At 38.7% G+C, this 14,664-nt stretch overlaps 1 protein-coding gene across 3 annotated transcripts; it reads right to left on the reverse strand.

Moving 5' to 3' along the window:
- Positions 1-676: 676 nt before the first annotated feature.
- LOC148365014 (TBC1 domain family member 10A-like) lies at positions 677-14,119 on the reverse strand. 3 transcript variants are annotated; one of them, XM_088335386.1, is made up of 10 exons: positions 13,949-14,119; positions 13,508-13,731; positions 12,220-12,319; positions 10,704-10,811; positions 9,787-9,893; positions 9,586-9,700; positions 8,769-8,834; positions 8,280-8,469; positions 5,968-6,122; positions 677-3,252 (listed from the first exon to the last, which is right to left on the reverse strand). In XM_088335386.1, the coding sequence occupies exons 2-10, from the start codon at positions 13,708-13,710 to the stop codon at positions 2,755-2,757; spliced, it is 1,542 nt and encodes a 513-aa protein (XP_088191512.1). In that variant the 5' UTR covers positions 13,711-13,731; positions 13,949-14,119; the 3' UTR covers positions 677-2,754. The 3 variants fall into 3 exon arrangements, with proteins under 3 accessions (XP_088191512.1, XP_088191511.1, XP_088191510.1); XM_088335385.1 differs by having other exon boundaries at positions 13,849-14,119; XM_088335384.1 differs by having other exon boundaries at positions 13,508-14,119.
- Between the last annotated feature and the right edge of the window lie 545 nt (positions 14,120-14,664).

Below are 14,664 nucleotides of genomic sequence, written 5' to 3' on the forward strand. Positions count from 1 at the left end.
TAGTACGATGATTAGTATATGACATATGTGTAGTATTATAATTATTGATATCCGACCTATGTAATATGTATATCCGTGAGATTTTGTTATATTTAGACACAAAAGAAAAACTATCTGTAAATTAATACGGAAGATGAAGGAGTAGGGGAAATAGTCTTCTGCTACTTACTACCCCTTTTCGAACATGTTAACGTTATTTTTGTTGATTTTTTTGGTCCTGTTTTTGTTTTCTAATGTTCAAAATAAAGTTTTCGTTCATTTATTTATTTCATCATGATTTATAGGTAAAGGCATCGGGATCGATCGAAACTACCCTGCAATTTACTTGGATTAAAAAAACAAAACAAAAAAAACCCCATAATTCCCAGTATCGCACTCAGCTAACGGAAACCACTGTTCACATTAACTCATTTCAGAGCTGGTCTGTGAAACTAAGCAAACTGTCTATTGCTCGTTTGTGCATTGGTTTTTAATTGTATTCTCCCCAGTTCAAAGTGCGTAAATCATGTTTTGATTTGTGGCACAAGATAACAGGCAAGGAGGAATAAGATGCAAATTCGAGACTCATCTGCGCCACGTTCCCTGGTTTCAGCAACGCTTACACTGCGCTATCTGCTGGTCATTCGGAGACATTTATCAAATCAATGGTTGGTCCACAATGGAAAAATGAAGATAGTTTCAAATTGAACAAATACAAAACATTTTATTTTTAAAAAAGAAAAAATCATTTTGCAAAGTGCCTCTCGGTTGCCATTACACATTTTTCATAAGTCATCTAGAGATGGCATAATAAAAATATTTAGAATATCTTCCAGATAAGTTTTCTAGTAAAAACTTTTTCCCAAATGCCTTAGTCAAGCTTCACGTTAGTGTTGGAAAATTACACGTATAAAATAAAAGTGGCTTCGCATAGCAGTACTTTCTAATATGAAAATGTGTCAAAAATATAAAATCACGTGACTTTGTAAAATGGACTCAAATTATTGCTCAAACATCTCCCAACCAGAGAAGCCAAGGACCAGGCTTTAAAGGTAAAACAATATGCAATAGCCAAAATTTAAAAAGTTCAGCACAAAGTATTGACTCAAACGCATAAACACAAAGTCATTCGTTAAACTGATTAGCGTTTGGCAAACAAGCACTTTAAGGCTAATGAGCTCATAAGACGCAGGGAATGTTGGAGCAGTGTTCTTTTGGCGACTGCCAAAAGAAAAAAAAAGTATATTTCTGCTGCTCCAGAGCTACAGAAAGTGGCACAGTGACTGAGTTAAACCATCCACACAAAAAGAAAGAAGACAACTAAATAGTGTACCTGCTGCAAGGCTTTAAGAAAATAAATAACTGCGATAGAAAGATTCTCAGTCTGATGACGGGTCAAATTTGACTGTAAATTTAAGACTATGAAAATGAAATGGTCAAGTTTCCATGTTGAAAACAAAAAAACATTAACATAAAGCTCATCTCCCGGCAGACCTTGTGGAACGGCAGCTGGCAAATGGCCTGATATTCCATAAAAGCTGCAAAATGTGTTTTAGCGTATTTTCCACACAATGCGGTGCAATGGACTAACCCGCATGCACTGGCGACCACAGTAAGAGCTACCGTGTTTATAACAATTAGGTTATTTATAAACTTACAGCATAAAATAGTAGAACGATTGATCGTTCACTAGAATGTTTCTGATTTAAATCGCAAAAAAACGTTTGCAACAAGGAAATGAACGTCGCGACGGTGAGGGCACTGGCACTTTAACACTACTGGTACAGATGACATGCAAAAAGGATTAGTTTTATCCCATACTCACTTCATTTTTATGGTGCCAGACCAGTGATTTGCATAGTGCATTTTGTTTTGCATTCTGGTAGGGTTAAACATGCTTCCAAATTCTTCAGCAGAGCGTCAATAACGTAGCATTATGTTATGTGTACGTGGGTAAAAGAGCTTGTATAGCATTTTGTTGAAAGACTTTGCGTTTTATGTTCCTGTCTTTTGCAACAATATTGACGCACAGTTGAAGAGGAGAGACTGTTAAACTTATCAGATAGGAGAACAAAATGCACTATGCAAATCAGTGTATCCAGCACCATGAATAAAAATAGCGTGATAAGTTCTGATGCCTTTTTGTATGTCATCTGCTCAACTAGTAATTTAGTGGTAAAGTGTTGGTGCCCTCAGCAACACAACCAAGATTTGAATCTCATTGCACACAATGTATTGCAAAAAGGGTCAGTGATGACTATTGATTGATCAGACATTGTCCAAATACGGTAGTATACTATAAAATCCCATGCAGTAATGCACATCTATAAATACTGTATGCATTTTTAATCGTGTCCACCATATTGTTATAAGGCGTACTATTAAATTCCTTGCCAATTTGGTGTTTTCAGGTGCACTTCATAGACTAGAAAATCCGGTATATTGAAAACATTCATAACCTCAAAATGTCTATTCAAAGCTTTGAATACATCAAACCTTTTACTGTAGTGTTGAATATGAATGGACAAAAAAACCCATACAAATCAATTTTAGCAATTTGAATCCTTTTCTCTCATGCATACGAAAGCAAAAGAAGCACGTTGCCCTAGGAAGTGAGGTGTCGATTTGTAGAGAGCGTAAAGGCGGTTGGTCACTGAAACTGCACATCAGTCAGATCGGAGGCCAAAATGGTATCTTAAGAGTCCAACACACTCCGTAGCTGGCTGTGGAATGATGGTTGCTGGCACTCCTTCTGCGCATACCAAAACTGCAGATTTACAAATATGTGTCCTGGTCTGTGCTGCTGAGGCTGTGTGTGGACTGCTGCAGAGGGGTCTCTTTGGCAGTGGGGAGATCTCCACAAGGCCCGTAGCTTTGGTGAACTGGTTCTGCTTGAGTCTGTTTCGGAATCTCCAAGGGCTTTCTCAGCACCGGAGGCGGTGCCGGGGGAAATGACGGCGGTGGTGGGGCGGCTGCGGGGAGAGGGTACGGGTTTTGGATCTCCTCTGAGAGTTGAGACTTCTTGGGGGTTTTCTTCTTGCTCTTCTGCTCTTTGCCCTTCAGCAGCGGGTTGAGCTGAGCTTCCTCCACCAAAATGGTAGGGTGCTGAAGGAGGTCCTGGCTCCTGGGCGGGTCGGCCATCATGATGAGCCGAGCGCCGTGCATCCTCGGAGGGGATTTGAAATTGAGCTCTCCGTGGTTCTTCCTCCAGCGCTTCAGCTGGCTGTGATGTTCCCGCTCCACGTCTCGCGCCGTAATTGGAACTTCTAAAATCTACGAGGAAGACATGAGTCATACAGACACATCAAGTTGATTAGGTCATTTTTGGAGGAAAAACCCCGCCTTTTGTGGGGGATACAGTTAGTTCCGGCCATGTCTGGTCTTTGTGTTGAATGTTGAAATTTTATATGTGAGTGCCAAAGGCCACTGGCAGGGTCGCTGGCTGTCAAGTCACACAGACAAAAAGCTTATTATAAAGACTGGGTAAGCCCTTTTGGATATGAACATAAGTTGATAACAAGCCAGGCTCAGCGGGCTGTGACGTTGTGCCCTGCACATGGGACTGCTGTTAAAAGCAGGGGTGGGCACGCGAGCCAGGTATTACTCTTTTCATGAGTACATCTGACTTGGAGATTTTCTTTAACGCCTTGAGGTCAGGAGTGCAATGACGCATTTCTACCACTATCTGCAGAGGCACTTTTCTATCTTTATGAAATGAAATGATCTGCATTTATATAGCGCTTTTCAAGTCAATGACTTTCCAAAGCGCTTTACAATGTGCTTCACATTTACCCATTCAAACATCAATAGTGGCCGTGCAGCCATGCAAGGTGCCAACCTACTTATTGGGGGCATTAGGAGTTCAGTGTTTTACCCAAGGACACTCCGACATGTAACACAGAGAAGCCGGGATTCGAACTGTGATCTCTTCATCCCAAGACGACCGCTCTACCTCCTGAGCTACTGCCGCCCCCTAAGGCTGGTGGGACAAGATGTCAACAGGATTTTTTGTTTATAGCCAATGAGATAGATGCATCACAACACATATGTGAGTGTGACATCTGCCTTTTACCATTTCTTGGATATTTTTCAAGCGTGTAGTTTGCAAAAGTTATTTAAAAATGAAGAACAATAAGCGAAGTGTCTGACTTCGTATCTTATTTTTTTGGGAAATGTAGTTGTTGGCATAGAGAGGGATAGGCACCACCAGGCTGTACTTGCCCAAGACACACCACAGGAAATGTCACCCCTATGACCCTAGTGGTTAAGGGATCCACCCACCCAGTAGAACATGTAGCACCTTGTAAAACCTATAGAAATCACTTTTGAGCAATTTGGAAATATTTGCTTTGGCGTAATGACACTGGATTTTCTTACCAATCAATGGACATGTAAACTAGTTGCTTTTATAGCAATTAACAAGCGATTCAAAATAGTAATCTTCCCCCAAAAATGTAATGAAAACTGTTATGTGTTCCACCATAAAGCTTATTACGGTATGCTTAATTGGACTATTGAATTAGAAATAGATATAATGTGAGATGGACATTCAGAAAATAAAGGGTAATTTTGCCAAATTAAACATTTTCAACTTATTCAAAAGTGATTCTATACAAGGTCCAAATGCTCTGTGTATTACTGTTCGAATTTATAGCCCAAAAATTAGACACAAAGTTGTTTTGGTACGGTTTGCTAAAGTAACGTATGCTAGGGGGGAGGGCATTTTACGCGGTGGGACAATTTTAGCAAAAATTGCGCAGGTTCATAATCTGGAGCGGTTTATAATCAGAAAAATATGGTAATGTCAAGTTGATTCCCAATGAAATGAAATGATCTGCATTTATATAGAACTTTTCAGGTCAATGACTTTCCAAAGCGCTTTACAATGTGCTCCACATTTCCCAATAGCGGCCTTGCAGCCATGTAACCTGCTTCAGTGTCTTACCCAAGGACACTTTGACATGTAACACGGACGAGCCGGGATTCGAACTGGGATCCCTTGATCCGAAGACGAGCGCTCTACCTCCTGATCTACTGTCTGAAGCCCCTTTGCTGTTGATGCTTTTTTTATCCCCACAACTACTATTTTGTCTTTTGAATCAAAACCAAAAAATGATTTGGCTTAGGTAAAATCAACTCAATACGTATGTCAGTTTCCTGTTTTGTTAAATCACAAATGCCATGAAAATGCACCTTACAAGTTAAATTTTGGTCCTTTGTTTTTAATTAATTTTATATAGGTCATATAGGTCACATGAGATTAACCATTAGTATGAGTTTCATTCTATTAAATATGAAAAATATTGAATTGTTTGGAAGTTTCTGTCACAGAAGAGTAAACACTGGTTCAACCGATTTCATTCAGTGATTTCTTAATGTGTGGGATTTTTGTGTTTGCATTATACTGACTGGGTACGTTTCAGCTATTTATTTCCACAATTACAATTGCCCCCTCCAGATATGAGCTATTCAAGTTGCGAGGAGTTCAAGATACAAGATGTTTTTGAGATAAAAGCTAGCCTGACCTTAAATCAAAGTTACAATAATTTCCAGATGCTACCACCACTGCATAAGTGTACAATCAGGGATCTTTCACTCCTCAGCCACAAACACAACATACACCTCTGTTAGATATGCCCACTTCCTCCATAGTAACTGCTCATTATAAACTCGCATTTTATTTGGTTGATATCATCTTATTTATTTTATTACTGTATTTTGATGTTAAAATACTATTTGAATGCATTTTAGTAATCAAGTAGAAATTTTTTCTAGCTATTTGCGGTTAACATGGATTCTGGAAGCCCGGGAACGTATTAATTGCTTTTCAGTTATTTCTTATGGAAAATAAGAAATAACTGTATGATGAGGGGTATTGAACTCTTATTTTGCTGACATGTTTGTCTTGTAACTTGCACTACGTGAGCAAATCATTGCTACTTGGCTCTAACATTTTGAAAGTAAGCTTACAGATGTTGTTGATTTTACCTCTCGGACAAGAAAGCCCTCTTGCATGTACCGAGGCTCCACAGCTCGCAGAAGCTCCATAGTTTCATACTGGCCCTGGCACGCTTTGAGCTTCTCTCGACTACCCAGCATGCACTTCAGCAGCACTAGGCCAACTCTGAAAATGATCTTCACACCTGATTTCGACAAGAGAAAGACAAAAGCGAGACAAATCAAATTATCTTAGTCTTGTATAGCAGGGGTGTTAAACACATTTTTACTGAGGGACACATTAAGTGTTTATTTGTATAGCCCTTTATCACAAGGAGTATTAAGTTGGAATAATAGTTGTTCTCAAAGGGACTGATGAAACTTAAGTGTAAAATAAATGTCACTTCTCCTTAATAATAATTTATTACTTATTACTTATTCAAGTGACAAACATTACTGCCACATAGAGGCCCTCAGCCATCAAATTGCAGGTATTGTACATATAAGGCAATGTGGGAAATGTTGTTTTTGTTCAAAGCACTGTTATGACCCATTTCTTTGTAGACGTTCAGAATTTTTAGCTCTCGCGACCACATCAACTGATGTGGCAAACAACATTTGGCCCTCAGGCCATAAGTGTGACAAATGTGGTGTATGTCATCATTTCCAAAAAATAGTTTCATTGAATTTATTTTATTTGTTTGTTTTTAAAGGAAAAACATATTATGAAACGATCATATGTTCCAGTAAATGCATAATTAGAGAAAGCCAAGTCCATAAACGACGGTGTAGCCACAGTTGTACTTTGATTTTCATCGTGTATCAGATGCTTCTTCTGAAAACTCAACAAAAGTAAAAAAATAAAAAAAATAAAAAAAGACCAATTGCTTTTATGCTGGCATAAATAAACTAAGAGCTATAAATAATCATGAAGACAAAATAATACCTAAGAAGGCATGTTATATTTTTATATTTAGAAATGCACTTCACAATCAAAGAGAATAGCCAAGTTAGGTGTTTCTAGTAAGGTACATACAGAACAAGTTAGGTGTGTCTGTAAGGTACCTAAAGAAATAATTAAAAATGAAACAAAGAAATAAACAAACAAAAAACACATACGTTTTACTAGACAAACTCGGGTAGAAATTCAAACAGTTTGCATACATGCCTTCTCCTTTCACCAAAAATAAAAAAAATTAAAAAAAATACAGTAATACCTCGGTTAATGGGGACAGAGACCACCCGCAAAAACTGAAAATCCGCAAAGTAGCGGCGCCCCTTCAAAAATGCTTAAAAAACGTATACAGGTATACAGTATACCCCCCCGCCATTAAACGTAAGTGATTGCTGGCATGATGGCAAGGAGTTATTGGGTGACTCATCCAGAACTCTTCACACTGGAACTGAACATACCAAAACATGACCCACTAGTGTAGCCATGTCTTACATAATCAATTTACACGGAATATGACTGCGTCGAAACCACTACGAACCATTCAGTATGATTGTATTAACCGCTCTCAACCACATGCAGCAATCGCAGTTTATCTTGCTTGTTAACACTACCGGTTACATATTGAAAATAAAAACAGTGAAAATGTGATATTTGATGAGTGTTTGTGAAGCGTTTTGGGAAACAACAGTTAAAAAAATGGTCTGTGTTCATTTGAATGAAAGTGAAAGAGCTACCTTCTGACAATAACAACATACTTTAGCTAGCAGCATCGAACGGCTTGTACAACAAATACACGAAACCACACACAATTAGCCGTGTTTAGGTAGTACAAACAACTGCTCGCTTTTGGTATGATAAAAGTCAAATTTGAGATGAAATGTGACAGAAGAGAATATACTTACGTCGCGTCGCCGAGTTCCTACATGATAAACTGAGCGCCACATCAGAAGGGGGTGAGGTGGGAGGACTAGGAGGGGGGGTGAGCGAAGCGGTAACTCACCATGACTAAGCATTGTGTCAGGGCCTCCCCCTCCCCTTCACAATAAGAGTGTCCACACTGTGTCCTCAGTTGATATAAGCTCGCGCTCAATGGCGTCAAGTCAATAAATGCTTTTATTGAGAAGGTAAGGTATATTTTTTAGACCCGCGAAGCTCTGAACCTGCAAAAGTGGAACCGCGAACTAGCGAGGTTCCACTGTATATATATTTTTTAAAAGGTCATCAATTGTATTTTACGCATTATGTCATATTTGGATCCCCTGTGACTTGGGGAAAATGCTACAGTAAATTGGAAGGGTAACTTTATATAGAAACTTGTTGAACCATTGTAGAAAATTCATCGTTGAAAATACTTCAAATGTCCAACATGTTTATGTCCATGGCGAGCGCATGTATACGTCAGACTCACCATCACAGAGGAACATGTCCCAGACACGCAAGACGGAGGCCCACGGCAAGGTTCTAGAGAAGGCGCACATAAACCATTCAGTCATGTAGAGGATGGGGTCAATTTTGTGTTTCTCCAGATGGCGGAAGGCCAGAGGAGAAACCCGTCTAAGCAAGGCAAAAAGGATCTCCCCATCTAACTGGATTGCTTCCTACAGAACAGAGAGGAGGACAAAAAAATAAATAAGTGGGGACAAAACAAGGTATGCCTATGTTCCACAATTGAAAAACCAATAAAAATTGCATCATGTTGCAGCAGGTTTTAGGGAAAATTACATAACATCTTCTCATTAACAATACATCTTGTTTTCACTTGAGAGGACGGTACATGTAAAATCACAAGATATGATTTCTCACTCATAACCACATTTACTTCCAGTTATACTGTAAATGTTTTGAAGTATTGTGTCAGACAACAGGATACAAATTGTACTTTTGATAGTGTTCTCACCAGGCCTGGACTGTAGTAGCCAGGAAGATACTTCTCACAAATTTGTACCAGTCCCCAGAAGGCATCCTGTTGGATAAAATATCCAGTTAAAAAAAAAACAAAAAAAACCTTCAAATTATTCTGAAACACGTTGTTCATTGATTTTAATTCCATTTGATTAGATCCCTGAGCCGATTTTTCCTCTAGCACTGGATAACTATGTTACATCAAAATTAAGCTGAGAAATAAACGAATGGGGCTTTAAACTCAATTTATTGTCATCTCTCTTATCACCATATATTTATGTTACTATTTAAATGTATATTTAATGATCAAAAAGATGTGTTTTACATCCCGGGTTAACTTATATGTTTCTAGAAGGCCAAGAACAAATTAAATGGTCTTCAGTTATTTTGTTTTGGGAAAATTCGCTCAAAATACGATTCAAGAATGAATTAATGTTTTAGGTAGTATTAGGTATTACTCTAAAACAAAATAACAACATCTTAATGGACATTTTTAAGATCATTTATTTCTCAATTCCACTCATTGATATGAATTACTTTGGGTGTAATGGCGCTGAACAGGCACTTCACGAATATCATAGTCAACAGACATCGTGTCAAATGTAGTTTTTGGTCAAAGCAATCTTTTGACTCGTTTTAGACGCTCAGACCTTTTAAGCACTCGGTGGCCAGGACCAAATTCTGTGACAGGCCATATTCGGCCCCCAGCCCATGATTTGGAGAGTTGTGGTTTAAAACCTCTGATAGGTGGTAGCACCTCTCTGTGAATAGCTAACGCTTGAGTTAGGAGATGAAGCGTGGGAGTGAAGTACCTCAGCAGGCATGTGCATGAGTAACACTGCAGCGATAGGAGCCTGCGCCTGACAGTAGCCCTCTTCCGGTCTGTACAGCGTGTAGGCCTTCAGCACACGGAAAAGATCCTTCTGCCTGCAGGCACGAGCACAAATGTCTTAAAAACATACAACATGGAAATTTTTGTCCTGGATTCGACTTTTGGTGCAACTTTTGCTCACCCGTGTCCTCCACGCGACACAAACATCTCATGAAAAGGAAACTGTCGATGGAGATCTTTCTCAATCACGTCACTCCATTTGGGATCCCCTTGCTGACTGTCCAACTCCTAACAATCAAAAACATTTCTGTACAATGGCATTTCCCTGAAAATCAAAGTCATTCAAATTAGGACTGCAACAATTAGTTGACGTTGTCGACAAAAATTGATAATAGAAAGAGTTGACAATGAATTCTATTGTTGACTATTGTCACCAGATACGTTTTTTTCCAACAGGGTGCGGCATCTTGCATGATTGCTATCTCTGCTGAGAGTTGCTTAAATGATGGTGTCAACATCAAGAGCACGAACCAGAACTTCTAAAGTTTGGGAACATTTTATCTGGGCATTTCATATAAAAAAGACTACTTGCAAAGATTGCAGCGCAGACCTTGTGTACCATGGCAGTACCTCAGTGCAGGAACTTTTAAAGAGAAAGCAAGTCGGGCAGTTGAACAAACCTGACTCGCCTTGAGAAAGTTCAAGTAACATTCAAACCAATAAGGTGTTGGTGACATGCATTGTAATTTTATAGGAGGATATTTCACAATAAAAGATGTATTATGCCGTACTGTGCCTGACAAAAACATTTGAAACGAAAGCATGCATTCCGAATAAGAAAGCTGTTGAAAACGTTAGGTTCTTTTGATACAGACTTGGCAGATCAACACTAAATGGACTTTTACCGAAGACACAAAATTCACATATTTGTTTTATTGACTCTTTTGCTGCTTCTAATGAGCCTGTTCTTGGTTTATAGGGATAAGCTCTGATTATAATTCAAGAAAACATGTTTAGCAAACGACATGACACTAAGAAAATTTAAAAAAGAAAATGAGCCCAAAGATAGAACGGAAGTAAAATAGGGATGTTCCTGACCTGAAACTTTCCTTGGTTCTGCTCTTTTTTGCCCTTCCCTCCTGAGAGGTAAAGCCACGCACGGCCTCGCAGGGAAGGAGGGATTCCTTTCTGGCATCGAAGCCTCACCTGTTAGCAAGATGGATTATACAACAAATGCTACACATTAGTAAAAGTTGATAAAGGCTATTAAATGTAGCTTGGATGTCTGTTGTGCTCTTTGTTCATGCCACTGCACAAAAAAGAAGTTTGACATGTCAAGTGATAAAACAGTTTCTATTAAAAAAACAAAACAGTTTGCACACACAAACTGTATCTGGGATGAGCAGTCAACATTAACTTCTTGATATTTGCAGCAGGTAAACTATCTGGACAATAAGCTAAAAGAAAGCAATTGTGTACAATCCAATTAGCTGTGATAAACACAGTCAACACCGTATACACAGAGGAAGTTTGGACAATGTTTAGTCAAACCCAACTAATATGTCACTTCAGCCCCACCCTGAATGTTACTCACAAAAGTTGTACATTATGAAGAAGGGTTGGGGCCAACCAGGCTGCTGACTCATGACAATCAGGTGAAGTTGCAGCTCTGTGTTAAGTTGCTAAACGGTCTCTTTGCATCTCTAACACACAGCGGACTATAACATTGGTAATTCTGTTCAAGTAAAACATTGCAGGTTATTATTGGCACGGCATGTCGGCACATTTGAAACAGAATTACTTTTTACATTCCAACATTTAATAAAAACAAAATTGCCTAGTACTATAACAACAAATACTACCAATGATTAACAGGATGATGAAACAATATTGTTAAAAATAAAAAATATATCACTGTCATGGGGAAAAGAAAGACTAATCTCTGATTTTTTTCCGCGTTTTTTCTATTTTGCCTTTCTGGAATGTTTACAATGTAAATTGGGTCGTGTTGTACTGTACGACCTCCCAAAAGGGTTTTATTATTTATAAGACAACGCCCACCAAATAATATCAGTAGGTCATTCCATTAAGAAGCTCGTAAATTGGGTTGTAAAAAAATCCATCATTTCAAAAAGGTAAAAATGACAAAAGTTGAGATACCCTTTTCACACACAACACCGATATTAAAATAAGAAGAACAATAATAATAATGATAATACAATGTTACTTGACATGTGATACAATTCTTGTTGTAACAACTAGAAATTTCCATGCCATACAATATGTTCTCTACTGATATTTTCCATATAAAAACGCTTCATTCAATTTATATGTAAACAATTGAATCATGGTAGTAACTCATAATGAAATGGGAGAGTTAACAAAAAATAAATAAAAAAAGACTTCCAGTTTCCCATAATTGCACTATTGCAGAGTGAGCAAATAATATCTGGATGAGCTGGTAGACCAAATTAACTTTATTTGTTGATCATGTGAATATAAATGTACTGAGGTTTAAAAAATGTGTGTGTACAATTGCAATTTAACAAGTAGAACTAAACACTTCTGCATAATTTGAAAAGACCATCACTACTGTGTGGCGCTTGGCTCTGACCTTATTGAATCTCTTGATCATCCACTTGTCCCAGTGATTGAGCATATCCAACCACTTCAACTCCCTTTGCCTGAGCACTGCTGTAGGCAAATCCTGAGCCCTGGAGACCCAAATAAGAAGGATAACCTATATCATTTCGCTATGTAAACACATGTTGCCTGTTTAAACAAATTAAACTGTAAAAGGGTTGACGTAAGCATTGAGAGACCATCACTTTTACAGTAAAAACACCAGCAGTCGACAACTATAAGTAAGGCTTCAAGGGGTTTGAGTGTGATCTGTTTGTGTCATTTAGTTAAACAGTCATGTGAGTTCAAACAGGTTTGAAGTAGAAGAGTGAAACCATCACACCATAATTAAAAGCCAAATTAAAAAAATATGACTTAAACTGTAGGCGGCTTTTCCATCTGACCAAGGACTGATGCTTTTTAAACTATACAATTATCTCAGCAGCTAAAGTGTGTAATTGAAGGCTTACATTGCTTCAAAGGAGCTACTTTTAGACACTATTTGATCTATACAAGTTCACTGGACATGAGGCTCAGGAAAATTAATATTTTTGCCATTTTTCCACTTAAGGATGTTAAGGATCTAGGACAAAAGTTCAAAACGGCCTTGTCACATAATTTTAACCTAATCCATATAGGCAATATTAAAATATAAACCACATTTGTTATTCTTTAGCCGTTCACATGAAACCATACATTTATGGAAGTAGGAAGGAAACCAATGCAGTAACATTAGTTTCTCAAAGACGAAGTTTGACTTTCTATGCAAGCGTGAAGAAACAAACAGCATAATGACCACATGCACATGAGGTCCAGGAAGATTAATAATTAAGCTATCTTTCACTTAATGAGAAGTTATGGATTTAACACTAAATTGCAAATCACGCTGTCACACGATTTCAGCTTAATCAATGTAGCCAATACAGGTAGCATTTGCTATTCTTTTGCTTAAATTAAACCCCGTTGACATTGACGCCCATACATATATTAAGGTATGTATAAAGCAGTTATACATTTCACAAACAGAAACCGATGCAGTCTCAGTAGTTTCTCATCTTTGTGAAAAAATGCTAAGGCAAAGTTGGACATTCTAGGCAAAAGCGAAGAAAACACACAGCATAATGACCACATTGTGCCACGCAGCCTGTGTCTCGAAACAGCACACATCTGTAGATAAATCAATTTTTGGTATCGTTTGCTTACAGTTTGTACAACACACCACCAGGTAGGGAGTAATTAAATCACAACACAGCAAACAAGACGTATAAAAGGCAACTTACGAAGCCTCGGTGTACTGCTGCGCTCCGCCAATAAATCCATATTTGTCGGTTTGCTTGTCGGTGCTGAAACCGTTGATTTCGGAGTCGGATCCCAGGGAACTTTCGTCGTCGATACGACTGCTACTGAGGGTCCGGATGCTTCTCGTGTCCACGGGGCGATCGCCGTTCCCCGTGTTGGCCATGTTAGCGTCGACGGCTAGCATGCTAAGCTAACGCCAGCGAGCCTGTTGACAAGCCCAGGTCAAAAACTACTAAACTCAACTTGGGATAGTATTGACACCATTGTGCCGGAATGAAAATAAGAAATATCGACAATTAAAGGTGTCATGCCAAAGTCATACCAACAAAATAGAACTGGATCCGGAGCTGGTGAAAAGTGGGTTAACATCAACTGCAAACCGAGGTTTAGCGTGAGCTGACTCGGATGCTAAACAAACTTACAGTACGTTAACAGCTCGGAATTCGAACCCGTGCCCCCCTGTCCACTAACGACGTCATTGCAAGGAACCCAGAGTGACGTTAATGGACTGCTCGCAGATGGCTGTCAAATTGTGCTTGGGGCAGCGATCCTGTCCAGTGGTGCAAAAAAAGATTTGTTTTAGGATGGGAATGATCGTGTTGCCCGCCCCTAGCGGTTTCTCTCGTTACTATTATTTTAGTGCAGGAAAATACAGTAAGCGTGAACAAAAATGCTATGCAGTAAACCAGGGGTCAGAACCCTTTTTGACCCAAAGAGCCATAAAAACAAGAAATGTTTTAAAAAGAAATTGAGAGAGCCACATCATATATTTTCAGACAAAATTGAAAAAAAAAACTGCCAAACACGCTCTCTGGAGTCTAGACAGCCCATTATATTTCACTTTCTCTCATTTGATGATTTAATCAAATGTATGAAATGATAATAATGCCAAATCCTGTGCCCCAAATCAATGTAAATATGCCATTTACAATTTGTCTTCCACCTTCAGTTAAGAGTGTCGAGGCAATTTTTTTCCATGAAATGTGTCCTTGATAACGGTTTCAAAACAATGTGAATGCAAAGTTCTTTTGTAAAAATGTCACAAATTACTGCAAACGATAAGCATATCGTCATATTCACTTTCGGTGTAGACTGCACTGAGCGAGAGAGAAGGAAGTGCCTTACGCTGTGTGCAGGG

This window comes from Urocampus carinirostris, chromosome 5, assembly GCF_059441175.1.
Source record: "Urocampus carinirostris isolate Australia breed hairy pipefish chromosome 5, RoL_Ucar_1.0, whole genome shotgun sequence".
Classification (NCBI taxonomy): domain Eukaryota; kingdom Metazoa; phylum Chordata; class Actinopteri; order Syngnathiformes; family Syngnathidae; genus Urocampus; species Urocampus carinirostris.

Coding starts and splice junctions, on each gene's coding strand:
- LOC148365014 (XM_088335386.1), bottom strand. CDS start 13,710: ATGCTAGCCGTCGACGCTAACATGGCCAACACGGGGAACGGCGATCGC. Junction 10,812..12,219: donor TGATCAAGAGATTCAATAAG/GTCAGAGCCAAG, acceptor TCTTGCTAACAG/GTGAGGCTTCGATGCCAGAA. Junction 9,894..10,703: donor AGAACCAAGGAAAGTTTCAG/GTCAGGAACATC, acceptor TTTGATTGTTAG/GAGTTGGACAGTCAGCAAGG.